The sequence below is a fragment of the Electrophorus electricus genome, chromosome 4 (assembly GCF_013358815.1).
Source record: "Electrophorus electricus isolate fEleEle1 chromosome 4, fEleEle1.pri, whole genome shotgun sequence".
Classification (NCBI taxonomy): Eukaryota; Metazoa; Chordata; class Actinopteri; order Gymnotiformes; family Gymnotidae; genus Electrophorus; species Electrophorus electricus.
The window spans coordinates 736,154-756,495 of NC_049538.1; the positions used below are offsets into that span (position 1 = coordinate 736,154).

General features: G+C 40.3%; 1 protein-coding gene and 1 pseudogene across 1 annotated transcript in view; one reads left to right on the forward strand and one right to left on the reverse strand.

The window, feature by feature from the left end:
* LOC118241141 overlaps positions 1 to 7,739 on the reverse strand; it is an 86,006-nt pseudogene extending 78,267 nt beyond the window's left edge.
* A 5,180-nt stretch (positions 7,740 to 12,919) lies between these two features.
* Positions 12,920 to 20,342, forward strand: part of LOC113587477 (GTPase IMAP family member 8-like) — a 36,896-nt gene continuing 29,473 nt past the window's right edge. The window contains exons 1-3 of the mRNA XM_035525047.1: positions 12,920 to 13,022; positions 13,394 to 13,545; positions 13,822 to 13,903. Of these exons, the coding sequence (XP_035380940.1) occupies positions 12,920 to 13,022; positions 13,394 to 13,545; positions 13,822 to 13,903 (337 nt within the window). The remainder of the gene's footprint in view (positions 13,023 to 13,393; positions 13,546 to 13,821; positions 13,904 to 20,342) is intronic.

Sequence of the window (20,342 nt, forward strand, 5' to 3'; positions counted from 1 at the left end):
GAATGCAGAGACAAACAAATGAACCCCTAATTTATGTTACGGCCCTATAACAGGCTCCCCTCATGAACTCGATAGTCCAGGACATAAAAAATAGTACAACATAAAAAACACAGAGACATACACTTTACTGGGATTCAATTATGTATTGTTTATCCATTGCATAAAAATATAATCACAATATAAATCAAACCCAGATAGGACTATTTCTTCAGGGTTGGCTTATGCCAAAACACAACAAAACAAAAATTAACTGACACCAGCTGAACCACTTACTTCCCTAAAACAAAATAAAATAAAAAAACACTCCCACCCTAACTCCCTATTGCAAAAATAGATAATAGCAAAGGCAAAATTAACATGGCACCCACCCCTACAGCTCCAAACAAAAAAAAAAGAACAATACTGTCATGCATTCTGAGTGGACTCAGTCCACAATAAACTACATTACCCACAAGCCTCCTGTTCGAGCTAACTCCCCAGATTATTAGTCTCACCTGTTTCTAGTTTTCCCTAATATTTCTCACTACATATGTTTTTTTTTTGTTATTGTGAAGTTTTGTTTGCCTGCCATACATTTCTGAGCTGTTGTATTTGTGTATGTTTTCCTGGTTTATGTCTATTCTGCCTGCATTCTAGAATGTACTCTATTACCTGTTCCCCCCTGGATTTGTTTGCCTCTCATGTATCTTCTGGATTTATACCATTGCCTGTTTTTGACTACACCTTTGGATTGCCCCCTTCTATTATTAAATTCTGTCTTTCTGCATTTGACTCCATCTTGGCTTATCAAATCTTACAGAAGACCTCACCTTCACATGGAGTTGGCAGGAAATGGATTATTACCTGTTGCTATGGTTGCCCAAGGTCAGCTGCTTAATCAACATCATCAGCAGATGGAATCTTTAAGTAACATGGTGGAGAAGTTAATCAGGAAAACCCAATAACTCACGACTCTAGTTCCCTCTGTAACTGAGCTAACACATCATTCGGCTGCCCTGATATCCACTGATGTGAGAACTCCCAGTGTGATTACGCTCCACCTACTGCTAGTGTTTCTCCCTTATGTCTAGTCCTTCTGGATAAATACAATGGTGATCTAGCTACTACAATGCTGACTCTGCATGTATTTCCCTCATTATATCTTAGCTAAGTGGGCGAGTGGGTTCAGTGTCCATTCTGTAGAGCCTCCTGTTGAGGACCATGAGGAAGATTACAGTGCAAATTGAATCAATGGGTGATTATCAGTCTTTTCATACTGTACATCTAGTGGTTTTGTAATACATTAATGAACAATATTTTACACATGAGTATATGTGTGTAGCGGAGAATGACAGTCCCCCCTTCCAACCACACTCTCACCTGTGAATGAACCATAGAATAACCATCCTGGACACCATGTTATCAGAAACAGAGCACACATGGCTCCAGCCAGGCTGAGCTGCGTCACCATTATCAAGTCTTACGTTTTAAATAAAGAAAAGTTTTTGGCTACTGCAAGGACACATGGCTGGATCCCTGGATTCCCAGCTGGATCCCTGACCTCTCCTGATGGTCAAAGGAGTTATATTTGCAATGCTTGTTAAGATCTTGAATGGCTACAGGATTCTAACATTTCCCAAAGGACATATCTTTCCACATGCATTATAATGATATCAAAACAGCTAATTTTAATTTAAAAAAAACTATTAATTACAAGTTGACTGTTTCCTTTTTTGTTTTGAGTCATGGACCCACAGTGCCACGCAGTGACTGCAACCACTTTCACAACATATGCAAGTGAAATGAACATGTAAGTATAAACTCATGGAAAGTAACGTTATACATGGAAATTCTGAATTGTGCTTAATCATGAATAAAATCCAACTAGTCAGTATAACCATTCAATTGTTGTCTAGATTATTCCTCTGTATCAACTTATTCTGTTCTTCATTTTCATATCTCGTTAGGCCATGTGCTCTTGGAAATTACTGTTATACCTATGAATTTTCACTTACAGAATCTTACAGAAAATGTGTAGTAACATTCGGAACTTATTAATCAGTTGTTGCCCAGATGTTTACTCTAAGTTTTATCACACTAGGTTCTTGTCCATTATCACATGTTGGGCCCTTAACACTTTTCAGTCCATTCCACATCTGAGAGTGGTGTTGGGGAGGGGTGGATTGTAATTTACAGCTTTTATCTGAAAACCATTTCTTTTCTCCACCTACATTTCTTTCTTAAAGCTGTGTTTTATGGTACTTCACTCCTTTAGTTCACACTCATAATTGTAAAGCGATATATCTGAAAACTTTTGTCAAGACCTCTGAACGAACATGGACATGGCTCAACAGTTTTCAACAGGTATGTTCTTTTTATCTGTTCATGTTAAAACATATTAGTAACTTACTAAAAAGGCTGACGTGTATCTAGCTATTTATTTAGCTAATGGTTGAAATACTTTATCATGCGTTGCATGATTTAACATGTAGCAGCCTAAGATAGTAATTAAATTCAGGTCTACATAAAACCTACAAGGCCTGCGCTGTCAGGATCTGAAAATTATTCATCGTATTAGAAAAAGAATACGTTGGTCAGTCGTCTTTTTTCACTGCCACATATTAGCTAAACTAGGGGGAAAATAGTAATGATCCTCCAAGAAGTTTTTTTTATGAATTAGCCGATTGGATATCTCTACAGGTTGCGTAACTTAATTGTATCTTATCATACAATCATTACGTAATATGTACAAGCTATTTTATCTATTCTTTTTGTGAGCTAGCTAGGAAAGGATATTGTCTTTATTCTGATGATTTTTTTAATCAATATTTAATATGACCATAGAGTATGTGAAACATTTTGATCGGCTATTCTTATTCTCATGGCTAGCTATATAGAAAAACTTTAACTTCGAAGTAGGTAATTCTATTTATTTATATTAAGCATTAAATGACGTAACATCTATTTGTTCTGTTATAAAGGATACCATCATGACGATCTTTTATGCTCACGGTCTATAATTCTGTTCTATGTATTTCCGTAGGTTCAGATGATCACGAGTTCCTTGAATCTGTAGAGAGAATTGCCGACCAAGGTAATTTCTAATTTGTAAACTTTTATACATTTTATAAAATTTTATATATTTTATTTATCATTTTAATTTTTTGTTATTTTTTATCAGCAGATGTAAGGACACAAAATGATGAAATAGTTTATATACTGAATGAGTTGATACAAGTTGATTAACATATGTTAAAATACTGCATTTTGTCTAATAGTTTATGTAGTGCATTAATTTGTCACACAGAGGCAGAAGGGGTGAATCCCTCTACCATCATCCACTATTCATCGAACCCTCCGGCTGAGCTCACAATTTTCATAAAACTCTAGGCCTATTCAAGCTGTTTAACCACCAGCCTGTAGGCCACCATCACCGCGTAAATATAATTTTAAAAGCATGATTATTAATCACGTTTATAATTTAATCAATTTTTTTTAATAAGATGGCTCTGATGACAGGGATCAGGAGTTGAGTCTGTTCAACTGGGAGGATGAATTAAGAGTGCCTCCCCCATCATGTGAGTGATCTGAAAAAGAATTCTACCTAATTACTGAAAATAATCCATTTTTTCCCACTCAGCTCCTAAAGCTGTTATCAATTGTGTTTAGTCAACAGTGACACGTCATTGATCCTGAATGTTATAGCTATACTCAGAATATGTTGCACTGTTCAGACTGTCAAAGACTGTGTAGGTCAGATTACTGCTACAAAAACCCCCCCCAAAAAACAAAGAAGAGATGGGAAACTTGTAGGGTGATAAATATTTGTTATGTAAAATAGGATTCTACTGCACCAAATGTGGAATGGTAGAACATCTGAGCCCCTTTAGCACAGGTAAAAAAAGAACATAAATGTGCTCAACCTCGATGCAAAGTTTGTAGTGAAAAAATAGAATTGGAGGTCAAACACGAATGTTTCATACAACCATTACAGGTACAGATGGCAGATGAACGTTATATATTTTATGATACAGAGTCCAGACAGGAAACGGGCATACATATAGCTAATTTTATATGTTGCATGGGGTTTAATGAGGGTGTGTGGATGGCTGAAGGGAATGGGTGCATTGAAGCCTTTTTTAAAATGTTCCATCATAGATAATTCGAAGGATACACATTTGTAGCACATAATGCAAGGGGTTATGATTCCTATCTTTTGTTGAATTATCTGGTGAAAGAAGGGGTTACTCCTACTATCATAGCACAATGGGGGAAATTTTTGTGCTTTGAAGACAGTGCTTATCAACAGTGATTTATAGAGATATACAGAGATTTTTTTATACTCCCACAACACCCTAGAGAATCAGAACTATGTGGGGTCGTATCCTCAGTCTGAGTTTTATGGTGTGGATACAATGAAGCCCAAAGAGAGGCAAGTTTTCTTTGATTGGTATAAAATGGTCACTGATAAAGTCTTTGACTTCAGAAAAGAGATTAAAGAATACTGCTGTAACGATGTAAAGATTTTGAAAACAGGGTGTAAAATTTTCTGGAATGAGATTCTGAGAGAGACAGGCATTTACCCATTCAAGTCAATTACCATAGCATCCGTATGCATGAAAATATTCCGCACCATGCTCCTGCCCGAAAACACTTTGGCCATCCCTCCCCTAGATAATTGCATCAACTGTAAGAAATCTTTGTCGATGCTGTCTATTCAATGGCTTGAGTACGTCTCAGACAAACAGAACATACCCATTCAATGTGCACTTAACAATGCGGAAGCCAAGATCGTAAATTATTTTGTAGATGTTTACTTTGATGATGGTAAAACGCTCAAAGCGTTTGAGTTTCTCGGCTGCTTTTATCACGGATGTGATACGTGCTTTCCATCATGCACACCACACCCTTTAAGAAAAGCCTCAGAAATCTTCAGAGACGTTCATCAGAACAGTCTTAATAAAATTCAGACATGTGGGAAGATGAATGGAATGATATGAAAAAGAATGTACAAAAATATGAGGAGAATGAAAGGGTTAAGCTGGAGGAAGAGAAAATTTCACTGAACCCAACCAAGAGGTCTGTAGCTAAACTCTTTGTGAGGTATGATGTGTCAAAAACCAAACAGGTCCAACATGGTTTTGATCAGAGATTCTGATGAGATTTTAGAGTACATGTTCTCAAACCTGTACGATGTAAGTAATTTCACAAAGACTTCAGGTGCTATAAACCAGGGTGTGCTAATGTTTTCATAGGTGCTTTATGACCCCATATGCTAGGCTCGAGCTGTACAATTTGTTAGATCATTTACAAGACCGTTGCTAGTATACAGACATGGATAGCATCATCTTCAAAAGTCATAAAGGTGATTGGATACTGCCTTTGGGCTATTACCTGGGGGGTCTTACAAGTGATTGGACTCTGGTGACGAGATTGTAGAATTTGTCAGCTCAGGACCTAAAACATACAGGTATAGGACTCTCAAAGATAAAACAACAATGAAAGCCAAGGGTATCACTTTAAACTATTCAAATGCTAAACTTGTAAACCTGAAATCTCTGACAGAACTGGTTGATGAATGTGTGAAAAAATGGTGATCAGACTAGAGTACTTACAACCACCCTCAATCAAATCGTGAGAGATAAAAAGGGCTTTCTCTTCAAAAACAAATCACAAATGAAAAGATTCAGGATTGTTTATGACAAATGTGTTTTGTTGTTTGATTTCAGGACTCTGCCGTATGGGTATTAAGAATCTGAATGTATATAGGATTTGTATTTTTTAGTGTTATTTTAAAATGTCTGTAACTCATTGTTTTGATGCTAGAATGCAAGTACCATTTTCATGTATCATTTGTGGTCTTAGCAATAGCAGAAAATCTTTTTTCATCAAAACATTACTTGAAAATTGTAATGAGACGTTGTCTAAAGTACCTGATAACATTGTATGGTGTTATGCGTGTTGGCAACCTCTGAATGATGAGCTGATGAACAAAATAAACATTACTTTTGTTCAGGGAATACCAGAATCTTTGTGTGATGATTAATTTTTTCCCCTCAGCAAAACTAACCTTCTAATAATGATATGATGAATAACGGCAGTAAGAACAAAGAAGTAGAAAAGGCTTTTACAAAATATACTCATCACAGGAACCTGAGAGTATTGTATTTGGTACAATATCTGTTTTTTTCAGGGAAAGACCAGCAGAACTATCAACCTGCATGCAAACCACATGATTTTATTTAAGAACCCCAGAGACAATTCAGCATATTGGCTTGTCAGATGTATCCAAGAAATGCCAAATATTTTGTGGAATGTTTTTAAGGTGCCACTTCTACACCTTACGGGTATTTATTTGTAGACTTGAAAGCTCAAATGCCAGAAGATCTTACTCTTAGGTTAACCGCATTTTTCTGGGAGACCCCTGCGGTGTACATTCCCAAGAAAAAAGCTTTAAAATATTGAAAAAAAAAGTCTACATGACTAAAGTCAAATCTATCAATGCTGAATATCCTTTATAAGTCATATAGCTGAATATACATATTATATGCCCATTTTTACATTTACTGAGATTTTCAAACATAATGTCATGTATATGAATATAAAGGATAACATGTATTATTGGCTTCTGATACTAGAGAACTCCACTGACTGATAGACTCACATACTACACACATCAGCTTTTCCAAATTATATACATATTTGATCTTATTGGTAACGTTTACTGTTCTGGTTCTATCTTCAAGGGTTTTACAGAACAGCATGATCAACTCCGTCCTCAGCACTTTTTTTCTCGGGTGAAGGACCGGTGTGGGTGTCGAAGAGGTTTCCCATATGACCTGATCACCAGGGTCCAGGTTTTCGTGCAGATTCCAGTAGTCCACAACGTCTTTGTGTACCTGCTCCCAGCACACGCTATCGTTTTTTTTCTACGAGTGGTTTTGATGTTCTGTTCCTCCTGCAGGTCGGTTACCACTACCTCAGCAATAGCCTGAATCTTGCTAGAGGATGGAGGTATCTGAATGCAGCTTCAAAGCTCTGGCTAGAGTGTGCATGAATCACGGCTTGAACAGTTTTTTTATCAGCTTAGGTGCGTTGAGACTGAAATAGGATTCATCCGGATCGTACAGTGCTGACACTGACTAGGATCGTCAATGGCACAAGCGTAACAGTTTTCTCTCATAGCTTTATCAATAATTCTATACATAAGATTCCTGATCACAGCTCGAACAACCGCCAGCACCGGTGCGTTGATGCACCCATCGGTTTCATTGTTATTCACGTTTTCACAAAAGTTTGTTTCAGAGGGTCCACTCTCACTGTCATTCACACCTGTAAGATTCTTCGTCATATGAATTCATTGTTGGAGTATGAAATATGAGACCTGTTTCTAGACTCATCTTTTCAAGCTGTAATGTTTCGGTGAGTCCATTTATATTAGATGGGTGGGCTGTGCGGGGTGGGGGTGGGGTTATTGCTTATAGCAGCAACACCGGGCTCAGTTTCCCTTTCACACATGACACTACCTTCTATGTATGGGTATCGAATGTCCGCTTCAAACTTATCAGAGAGCCTCACTTTTAAAGAATCATTAAACAAAACTGTTTAAATAACATCGATCAGGCTGAAATACATCCAAAGTTCATTACTGCATCTCTCCCGATATCTGCTCCAGGTTCATGATGTTTATGGCCGTGAATCACTGAGAAACAAATGTTTACCTCACCCTCGGAGATCATCTTCACCACGACATTGTACATGCCGTATGGAGGTCTCTGGTTTTTCCATTCATGTTCGCTAACACCGTCAGAATACCAGAGCTTTCTCGTTAACGTAGTCAAACTCCGTGCGCCATCTCCTGAAGTCTTTCCAGTCACAGTGATCAAACACCAGTTGTTCTGTATCTCGTGTCCAGTGGGTATCACCCAGCCCCGAGATCATGAAAAGCGTTACTTTGCCTTTTTCCGCATCAAAAACGTACCTCGCATTACGATTATGATTCTATACCAGCGGTACAACTAAACTTAAATGAGCGGGTACGAGGGTCTGGTTTTGTAGGAGAAGTTGCATGCTGCACATTATTGGTCAGACCAGTGGTTGGATAGAAAAAAAGGCGGCAAATTTTGATGTTTTTGGCCTAGTGTATTTCTGACCCTGGGAGGAGTTTGGATTTAGGGGGGAAGAACACCTTTTTTTAAAATTCAAAACATCTATTTTGAGGATCCCTCATTGTGTTTTAATTTATTTTCATATAATATTGTCACATCATATCATAAATCATATAATAATAACAATAATAATAATAATAATAATAATAATAATAATAATAATAATAATAAATATGTGGGGGGTGGGTTGGGGTGGTGGTGGGATGATTGACAGCTGTCAAATCAATCAATCAAATCAAGCAATAAATCATTTTGATGGTTAGTAAATACTATCTCTCTCTCTCTCTCTCTCTCTCTCTCTCTCTCTCTCTCTCAGACAAATGCTGATGGTTTGTGGGCTCACATAATGCTGGACTTACACCAAATGACTTTTCAAGCAATTTCATGTCACAGACCAATTTCCAATTAAAGTTATGCTAGAATTGTGGCATGCTTATATCATACCAGTTGTTTGGTACATGGTGGTCAGGATAGCTGTCTTGTCTGTGTTTAATTGTATTATGTTTTTAGTGTTGGCTCATGTAAATAGTGATTTTACATTGTCAACAACCATCAATTGAGTTCTCTCCAGCACAAATGGGGAAGCAGAAAAGCAGATACAGGAACATCTCTGGTGCGTACTTGAGACATGAGACATGGAGGAGGCTCCAGGGAGGCCTCATGGTTCTTGTTGTTTCCTTTTGGTTGATTTCCACAATCCACTGCACATAAAAGGGCAGATGTGGCCAAAAGCTGCTTCTGTTTCTGCTCCATTTGTTGCTCTTCTTGTAAATTTCCAGCAGGAGCACAAAGGGAAATAATCTGAAAAGGAAGCTAACTGGAGTCTTGCAAAGAGTGACCCTGCAATATCCCCAATCTTTGCATCTTTCATTTTAAATATGACTGCCTTCATGTGGGGGGCCTACTCAATGGAACATAAACTGGTTCATTTGGGAACTACAAAGGAAACTGATTCTTCATCTCAATTGAGCTGGATTTATTTTTTAAAAAGTAAAAATGAAAAATAACCACTTTCATTAAATGATGTTTGCTTAATGACTTAAAGACTAACACTTTCTATCACTTTCTTAAAAAAGACAGCCTTTGCTAAAAATATTGTTAGTAGCAAAGCTAGCTAGCTAACATTACCTAGTTAACATTATCCCTCATTAGGCCTACTGAAAACCATGTTAATTGATTGGATACTGAAAAAGAGCAATTACTTATTATTCCATGTTGTCCAAATCTGATTTATGCATGCCAGATAGTGCAGTTACATTTCTTGCCAGTAGCACTGTAATAAAAGATGACACCACTTTCCTGTCAGTCAATGTGTTGCATGTTTGGCAGAAACATTGATTCTTTTCGTTCACAATAATGGTTGAAAATATGCATTAAAACAATCTTGAGCAAAGTGAATGGTCATATTAATATAAAAATGCAATGAGGTTTCATTTATTTATTATTTTCAAAGATGCAAGACATATTATTATGTAAGACAAACATTTGTAGAGGAATACAACTTTATGTTTTTGGCAATACAAATATTTTTTAAAATATTTAAACTTGGCATTTAAAACATTGTTACATTTAAGTGTAAAGATACCAAGGGTTTTGTTAAAGTTGTTTACTAATACTTTGAGCATATTTTGCAACACAGTATTCAAGGCATTTTTCGTGATGTTAATGTTTTGACTTAATAACAGTTAATATTTTCACCCTAAACTATTTTTAAATATATTGCAGGGGTTTTTTTTGTTGTTGTTCTTTTTTTTTTGCTTTGTCTTATTTTTTGGTTGTGTTTTGCTACAAAAGGGCAAGGCCAGAGTGCTAAATGTGGGCTGACATCATAACAAGGTAATAAAATATGTGAGATGTCATTATTCCTATGGTAGTACTTTAGTGTGTTGTACTTTCAATCTTGCAGTTTTTGTGATTTTTACTGTACATCATTTTAGTACCCTTCGGAACTAAAATAGTACTTAAACTCGTTCATAAATTTAAGAGTATTCTGACCATTCATATCTCACTAAATACTGCTTAAATTGAAGTTCACATGCAGTTCTACTTCAAAAAGGATAGAGGCCAGTAATTTTCCTAAAAACTCACAAACACTGGTTCAGCAACACAGCAACAGCATATTTGTATTTATAAATGAAATCATGAAAATTAATATTTATTTTACATTCAATGCCAATAAATGTAAAACCAACTAGCTTGAATTATGTAGTTAGTATGTTCATAGTATTAAATTAACTTCAGCTGTATGTATCATAGTTAGAGACACAGACTCCTATTGTGGTTTCTAGTTCAGTTCAGAGCACATGTTGTTCCATTTTATTAAGGTTTTAAATCATTTTATAACTGGGAAAAAAAACAATATAACATGATTGTTATATATTAAATGCTTTTTTCCAGTGTAGTAGTACTTATGACTTAACCAATCAAATTGACTGATTAATCAAACAAAAATAAGTAACCTAGAGTAAAGCCAGAGTAGACTAACTGGTGGTTTTCTTCAGACTCATGCCCATGGTCTAAGCAAAGCTGCTGTATCCAATTGTGTACATGATGTCACTAAAGCACTGCTGTGCCATGCACCAGTATATATAACATTTTCATGTACTGGAGATGCATTGCATGAAATCAATATAGGTTTTCATGCAATTTGAAACATTCCTGGAATTGTTGGTGTAGCGGACGGCACGCTGATCCAGAACACATTCCCAGTCTCTTGAGCTCTAACTACTTCTACCATAAATGCATCTCTACATTGAATGTGGAAGTCATATGCAAGCACCAAGGTCTCTTTATGGACAATGTAGCCAAGTGGACTGGGAGAACTAATGACTTGTTCATCGGGATCACTTCTGAAGTGCTGTTCCTTGCCATCTGACACACATTTGTCAGTGCATATGTACTGGGTAACAGTAATTATCCATGCTGATGCTACTTATTGTGACAGAGGCAGCACAGAGGAAGCAAGAGGTGATGTCAAGCTAATGTGCTCTTTATTTTCCATTACACATAAACCAACACAAAAGAAGTCATGATCACTCTACAAGATCCAAGTAGCAATGCACTGAGGGGAACCCATAGCATTGTCATCTGCTAATGCGCAGCATTGTCTCTCGGAAGCTATAGGTATAAAAATAGGGAGACAAGGAATGAGGAGCAGATGTCTCCAATTAGAAGTCAGGTGACTCAGAGAGGGGCAGGTAAGTGGTACAGTCCCTGTCTGGCATGGGCGTGTCCCTCCCGGTGGAGGACCGACCAACCATGATAATTATTCAGTCCTGTTGTGAATCCCCAGCTGAAGAGAGATACAATGTGGCACACCTGAAGGACATGCAGTGTTCTTGAGAGAGGTTTGGACATTTGGAAAATGCAAAGGACATTACCAGGCTGGCTTTAAAATATGAAGGCATATATATGATAAGGAATATTTTTGATGAATTTACCAAAATAAAAATATTTGGGCTAAGTGACCTGTTTGTTGCTGGGTTCTTCTTATAAACATAATATAGACTCCAAGGTATTTGAAAGATAAATATTGATAAATAATGAAATACAACTGGAAAAAAAAGGCCTTGCATCTTTTTTTTCATAAACTATAATTTTATGAGGTCAATTGTTGGTGAATTCTTTTCTGATTTTGCATTGAAATGTCATAAAAGTATTACATTGAGCAGTTGAGTACAGGTAATGTACAAAAGCACTAAGTGGCAAGACATTATTTACAGTGGAAAACAGGCTGTTCCGTACCCTTCATCTGACCTAATTATGTTTGCATAAAAAGGTAGTTTTTGCTGTTGAAAGAGTATTCTTATAAGGAAATATATGATCATTGTACAACAACAAGGCCAATTTTTGCATAAATGCATTCCAGACAATGGACTATAGCTTGAAGCTGGCATAATGTCATGAAACAAGATATGGATCCAAGATGTAAGGAAATTTAATAACAAGCAGCAGTACAAAGGTGCAGATCCAGACAGGAGTAATGAATGGAGGCCCAGTTCCTAAAAATCAAACAAAAAATAGCAGGCAAAGGGTGGACACAATGGCCAAGGGGGAATCAAAAAAACAAGAGAGCCAAATAAGTGGAAAAGCACTCAGTATCTTTAGCCTTAGCAAAAACAAAACTTCACATTCATGAAGTAGGCAGCAGATGGATTAAATATGGAAACTAATAGGAAACAACAGGTACAAGACATTAGAACTCAGAAAATCATGCATGTTTTGGGTATGGTTTGGGGATTGAAGGGGTTTGTTCAGTTGTTCCAGGAGAGGAGTATTTTATGGACGTGACACATTACTCAGTGGTTAACCAGGGAGAATTGGTAAAAAGACTAAAAAGCATCTAAAAGGCTATGTAGTCCATCAGTGTAATGAAAAAACAGTTAATCTGGCATAGATATGTTGTATTTGCTGGGAATATTATCAATTCCACTGGAAAGAACAGATAAACACATCCTTTATGGAATGATATAGAACGAAGCCAGTTTGTTTTGGATAATGTTAAGAGGAACAGCAGAGTAACAGATAAGCTCAAGGATATGGCTCTTGAAATGAGTAGGGAAATTAAAATAGTTGTAAACCAAAATTGTCAGAACATGACAAACTCTCATGTAAAAGCATTACTGATATTGTCCATATGTATATTAAAATCACCCTCTCAGACACCCTGTCAGCTCCTGTCTTTGATGTGAAGGAAATCACCCAGCCAGTCCCTGTTTCCAGCATGGAGGACGCTGCCCGTCCTGATCCAGTCCTTGCCTCCGGTATGGAAGATGCCACCCGTCCTGATCCAGCTCCTGTCCCTGACACCTTGTGCCAGGTCTGTCCCCGTGGTTGTTCCTCGTGACTCTTCTGTGCCCAATAAGGCTGCTACAGGTGTGCTCTCTGAGACACTTAGCACTCCCTTGGCCACACTTTGCAGTCAGCCAGTGACTCTTATGGCCTCTCTGACTCCTCAGAGCCATGCACCTCCTGTGTCTACACTTCATGCAAATCCTGTACCTCCTCTGCCCCACAAGTTGCTGTGCCAGACCCCATTACTACCCCATTGTCTGCTTCTGTGTCTTCAGTTCCTGTGTTGCCTGTTCCTGCTCCTGGTTTTGTCTTTGTTCCAATTCAAGTATCTATAGCCATTTGTGTGAAGACTGTAAATCCTGTTACCTTGCCCATTCCAGTTCCCTTGCCCATTCCAGTACATGTACCCATGCCTGTTGTGTATTTTGTTCCTGTGCTTGTCTCTATCATAGTTAACATCATGGCCTGTGTTTTTGCCTCTGTCCCTGTCTCTGTGCCTGTACCTGTGCCTGACACCAATTTTTCTCCTGTCCTCTCTCCACTTGTCTCTGTGCCCATCTCCAGCCCCAGCCAAGTTTCCGCACCCATCTCCAATCCCGGCCAGGTCTCCTGTCCCACTCCTTTTCCCCATCTGGCTTCTGTCCCTCAATCTGTCCCTACTCCGCTGCCTGTCCATGGTTTATCCCTGAGACCCATACATACCCCTGGTCTTGCCATGTTCCCTGACCGCAGTCCTGTTCTGTCTCCTAGGCCTGTTTGGTAGTCCTGTCTCTGCTCCTCTCCGTGCTTCTTCGTTTGCTCAATGTGTCCCCTCATCTGTTTCTGTTCAACCAGGTTCTGATTCTGTGCTCGCTTGTGTCCCTCGTGTTCCTGTGTCCAGACTAGCTTCCTCAATGTCCCCTGGTTTTGTTTCCTGTCCTTCCTCGTCATCCCTAGCTCCCCCTTTTGGTCCTGTCTTTGTGGTACTCCTGTTCCTACTCCCATGTCGATGTCTTGTCCTAATCCTGTGTTTTGTTTGCGTGCCCCTGTGTTCCACGCTTTAGTGGGGGGTTCTGTCATGATTGGCCACCCTCCTGGCATCAATGTTTTCATAGTTTCCCTGTCATGTCTGTTTTCCTTTACTTCTTCATTCTGTTTCTTGGTTTCTTTTTGTCCACCCCTCATCTGTTCCTCTATTCCAGTCCGTGTTTGAGTTTTCTCTGTTCCTATGTTCACCTGTATCTGGTTAGTCTTTGATTGTCTTGATTATTTAAGCCCTGTATTTTGTTTCCCAGGTTGTCGGTTATTTTGGTAAGTTAGGTTTGTTCCGTCATGTTTAGATTATGTTAGATATTACTGTCATTGCCCTTGCTTTTCCATTTGTTTAGTTTGTGTGTTATTTTGCCTCAGTGATTTCCCCTCGCCTCTGTTTATTAGACTGCTGTGTTTTCTGTTTTGCTAGCTCAATAAACCACCTCCTGCATTTGCATTCTGCCTCTTGCCTTGTTCCTGTTAGAACTGTTGCACACTGGTTTTCTAAAATGTAGAAAATAATATTAAACAAACAGACAGTAGTTGTGTTAAAACCGTGATACGGTAAGTTTACCACAATATGACTTATTTTCTATAAACTAAACACAATGTTTTGACAAATTTCATGCACAATAATACTACCTATGCCAGGCAATATGATGCAATAGTCTCTAGTGTACTAGTGGAAAATCTATATAATGTTGCCCTCAAGAATGTATCAAGAACAAATGACAGAGGGAACTTGAACATGCCTGAAGTTTCTGCTGTTGTAAGCTGAAATAGATCAGATCCCAACAAATAGAGGACAGAAATGTTGTAAGGTCAACAACGGCATGGCTTCTTTGTTTGTGGTTATGTGGCATCTTCAATTTCATTAATTAAAAAAGGTTTGTGATATGTGAAAAAAAAACGTAATTGCACTTACTTTTCCCTGGCATAAAATAATTCAATTAAATTCATAATTTTGTGCTTCAACACTGCCACTCCTTAAAATGCATATTCATGAAATGTGAGGCACTAAAACATGCATCTTAGAGGTGACCTCATTTACATATGCAAAAAGGTTTCTACGCACCTTTTGGTATATCAGTCTTGATTGCTTTTGCAGTCACACTTACAAATCTGCTCTTTGTTATCGGTCACCTAACATCTAACACTTAGTTTCTCTAACTTCATCGACATCCTCTTGGTAACCTGTTTTGTGTCATTGATTTGCTTGTTGCCTGTTTAGCCTTCCCTTGTTTCTAGTCTCCACCCCTTATTAGTTTCACCTGTTGATTTCCCTCTCTTCAGATCCTTACTTAAGCCTCTCTTTGTAAGTGGTCATTCCCGTCATCCTCCAGTGTGTTTGTTTCTTGCTCATTGCTTGTTTGTTATTCTTCCAGTTTCCTGGTCTTTGTTTAACCTGATTCTTCCAGTCTGTTCATGTTATCCCATGTGTAACAGGTACCAAGCAAAACCGCCAGTACCAGGGCAGACAAGTTTATTAATACAATTTAAAAACCATAAAACTAAACACACTGGAAAATCTGGTTCTGAATTTAGGCACAAGGGCTTCACTGACATTTAACGTGGTCACTATCACACATGTGCATAAATCACTTCATCAGTACAATTCATAATAAATAAAATATTACCACATCACACCTAATAAAACTCTACCTGAAAATTCTACATCACAAAAAAGCTCATAGCATTATAGAAAGCACTCATAGCAGAAATGAAAACGTGACTCCCCCTGCACACAAGATACAAAAGAGATTAACCTATATCATAAATTAAGCACAATTTCAACAAAGATTAAAACATCATATTTAAACATCATATCACCTTACATCATCATATTCCATATTTCAAGTTTGGTTTATTCGTCACATACATAGTCATACACAGTATAACTCGCAGTGAAATGGTGGAGAGTGCTCTGTCCAAACTGAGGAAAAGAAAACAGGGGTGCATAGAGAAATATAGATATTCTCTATATGTGAAATATATATATGCAAGATAAATATATATATTCTATGTATGTACAAAATATATTAACAATGTATGTACAATATATGTATATTATGATTATATACACAATGTACAATGTATATGGTTGTGTATATATGTACACAATCTACAGAATGTACAGATCCATTTCGTATAATAACATATCTACAGTTGTTGTGTAACAAGGTAATTGAATATAACTATATATATATACAGATATACAGTTATGTTACATGGTGGTGGTGGTCCCCACAGTTTATCAGTTTCCCTGATTCAGGGCCCGAATGGCCTGTCGGAAGAAGCTCCTCTTCAGCCTCTCTGTCTTGGTCTTCAGGGAGCGAAAGCGCCTCCCTGACAACAGAGAGAAGAGTCTATTGTTGGGATGGGTGGGGTCCTTCACAATTCTCCTGGCCTTGGTCTGGCACCGCTTGTAGTAGATGGTCTACAGGTCAGGAAGTTCCGTGTGAGTGATGCGCTCTGCTGAACGCACTACCCTTTGGAGTGCTTATCTGTCCTGCTTGGTGCTATTCCCAAACCAGACTGTGATGTTCCCCGTGAGGATGCTCTCGATAGTGCAGGTGTAGAAGTTCCGCAGTACTTTGGAGGGCAGTCTGAAGTCTCTTAGGCATCTGAGGTGGTAAAGACGCTGACGAGCCTTCTTTGCCAGGGAGTTGGTATGGCGGGACCAAGACAGGTCCTGCGAGATGTGAACACCAAGGTACCTGAAACTATCTACTCTCTCCATCATGGTTCCACTGATCCTCACAGGTTGGTAGTGCCGCTCCTGCTTCTTGCTGCAATCCACAATCAGCTCCTTTGTCTTACTGACGTTTAGGAGGAGATTATTTTCCTGGCACCAGTTTTCCAGTTGTTTAATCTCCTCCAGGTAGGCCCTCTCGTCGTTGTCCGAGATCAGACCCATGACAAAGGTGTCGTCAGCAAACTTAACAATGATGGTGGAGCTGGAAGTGGCTGTGCAGTCGTAGGTGTACAGTGAGTAGAGCAGGGGGCTTAGGATACAACCCTGAGGAACTCCAGTGCTGAGGGTGAGGGTGGATGAGGCGCAATTGCCCACCCGTACTGATTGTGGTCTGTCTGTTAGGAAGTTGGAGATCCAATCGCACAGGGATGTATGCAGTCCTAGATCCCCCAACTTAGTAGTGAGTAGGGAGGGGATGATAGTGTTAAATGCTGAACTGTAGTCGACAAATAGCATTTTAACAATTTCCCCTCCCTTCGTCCAGGTGAGTCAGTGTAGTGTGGAGCAGATGTGCAATTGCATCGTCAGTGGAGCGGTTGTGGTGGTATGCAAACTGCAGTGGGTCCATGGAGGCTGGCAGTGAAGATGTGATGAAGTCTCTGACTAGCTTTTCAAAGCACTTCATCACAACTGATGTGAGGGCGACAGGACGGTAGTCATTGAGGTCGGAGGGTCGAGGTTTCTACGGGACAGGGACGATGGTGGACCGCTTGAAGCTGGACGGGATGATACTGAGTGTCAGGGAGAGATTGAAGATGTCGGTGAATACCGGGGCTAGCTGATCTGCGCAGGCTTTGAGGACCCTCCCACAGATACCGTCTGGTCCCATTGCCTTCCTGGTATTCACCCTTTTAAACACTCTCCTCACGTCACTCTCCATGATGATAAGAGGGCGCTGTTCTATGGTGGGCCCCGCGCATGTGCCATTGGCTGCGCCGATAGTGCCATTTGGACTAGCGCTGTTAGCACTCGCGCCGTTAGCATTGGCGCTGTTAGCATTAGCGCTGCTAGATGTAGCCTCGAAGTGAGCGAAGAATGTATTCAGCTCGTTCACCAGAGACTCATCCGCACTCATCAGTCCGGAGGGTGGGCTCCTGTAGTCCGTGATCGTCCATAGTCCCTGCCACGGGGATCTAGAGCCACTCTGCTGGAACTGTGTCTCTAGTTTCTTCCCGTAGTGCCGCTTCGCCTCCCTCACCGCCCTGCGCACATCGTATGCTGCAGACTTGTACTCGTCCATGTTCCCGCTGATGATCCCTGCATTGTAGGCAGCGGTGCAAGAGTTCAGAGCCTCGCAGATGGTTCTGTCCACCCAGGGCTTCTGGTTGGAAAACTTCTTGATGGTGATTCTTGGGATCGTGTCGTCCACCAGTTTCCCAATAAACCCTACTACTGCCTCCGTAAACTCGCTGACATCATCAGTGCTGCGCCGGAACATGTCCCAGTCTGCGTCATCCAGAGCATCCTGCAGAGCAGCCACCGATTGGTCTGTCCAGCGCGCGACCTACCTCTGAACTGGAGCTTCCCGTTTCAGCCTTTGTTTATATTTTGGTAGGAGGAAGATGGCGGCGTGGTCCAACTTACCAAACGGTGGATGAGCTAGTGCCTTGTAACTGTCCTTGTATGGGGTGTAGCAGTGGTCTAGTGTCCCATTTCCCCTGGTGGGGAAGGTTACGTGCTGGTAAAGGTTGGGCACTGCACGCTTGAGGTTAGCGCTGTTGAAATCCCCAACCACAATAAGTGCAGTGTCCCGGTGCTGTGTCTGAAACTGTGTGAGAGCCTCATGAAGTTCACACAGTGCAGTGTCCATGTTAGACTGAGGTGGGATGTACACGGTGTTGATGACCGAAGTGAACTCCCAGGGAAGGTAGACAGGACGAAGCTTGAGGGCGAGCAGCTCCAGGTTGGGTGAGCAGGAGCGGGTGAGAGTAACAACATTGGCATTGTTACACCAGCTGTTGTTTACCATCACACACACTCCGCCGCCTCTCAACTTCCCCGAATCTGCCGTCCTGTCCATGCGGTGAACCGAGAAGAACTCGGCTGGCTGGATAGCGTGGTTTGGTACCGCTGGGTTCAGCCACGACTCGGTGAAGCAGAGGAGATTGCAGTCCCGAATGTCCCTCTGGAACTTTATCCTGGCCCGGAGGTTATCGAGGTTGTTAACCAGAGACTGGACGTTGGCTAGCAGGATGCTAGGTAAGGGAGCTCGGTGTGCCCGAGCCCTCAGCCTGTTCCTGACGCCGGCTCACTTCCCTCGAGGCCTTTTCCTCACGCCGCGTCTTTTGTTTTCCCTCAGGATCTCCGCCGGCCATCTTGGGCCCGGGGTTACAGACGGCTTGAGGTGAGCGCTATGTAGATTAAGAGAAATAAGGGTGTCTCTGCTGTACGAGATACGGGCCGTGGTGTGTAGAGAAGGGCTGCGGAGAAATCAGGGGTAGCGGGAAGAGCGAAAAGAGCGAAAAAGATAGCGAAAAGAGTGAAAAAAGTGCAAGGTGTGGACGGAGCAGTCGTGACGGCAGCCGTGACGGCAGCCGACCTCACCGGCGCCATCTTACCAAATTTGTGTTTACCCACTTAAATTGTTGCTACTTTTCCCACCAGTTTCCTTTCATTCAGAATGCAACCTACTCCTAAGTTGCATATAAAACAATTACATCAGCACCTTAAACAATCACGACTCTATACCAGCCCCGGGATCGGGTCATGTTAAAAAGTAAACTCCTGAATCACTTACCACTGCAACACTGCTATTTTCCCATGTCTGTTCACGCTGACTAAAATGCTTTCCAAATGCTATCCACCCACACTTTAAGCCTATGCCGTCTTTATACAGCTCAATTCGTCCCTCTTAAATACATGTGCTCATAACAAACGGGGTTCCCCCCTCCTTAATTACATGGGTTCTGTGCATGCACCTTTCCATCAGCTGCTCACGTAATCCTATTCCGTTTTCACTATATCACATTCTCCCCCCCTTTAACTAATCTTCATCCTGAGGAATTGAATCATCCATTGGTATCACCTTATACACTGGCTTCTCTCCTTCTAGCTGTTTCACAACCTTATATGGTTGTCTCTCTCACACATCGTGGATCTCATGTCGGCCTCGCATTCGCCGATTCCTTATATAGACCAACTTACCTGGTTCCAGTGTGTTTGCATAAGAGGGGTGGCCACTGTCTTCTTTCCACTTATCCCACACCTTTACCAACTGAGTTCTTGTTAGGTCATATGCTTGTTGCAAAACCTCCTGATGCTCAGACACCCAGTCTGTAGCTGATGCCGTTCTTATCTCCTGCCCCAGTCTCAATATACAATCAACTGGCAGACTGGGATTTCTACCAAACATCAAAACATACAGTGAAAATCCACTGATTTTCAGTGGTGTTATAAGCAAACATTACCTCTGACAAAAATTCTGTCCATCACTACTTTTTCTCCACAAAGACGATTATGAAGTGTTCTATTAAAATGCTCACACTGACCATTTCCTTGTGAATGATAAAGCATGGTATGGCTCCTTTTAATGCCATACCCCCGGCACAATGCTTGCACTACTTCTGCATGCATATAAACAAGTCAATAAATAACCACAATGAACAGCTAAAATGAAGGGAACAAGGCAGGGTTTA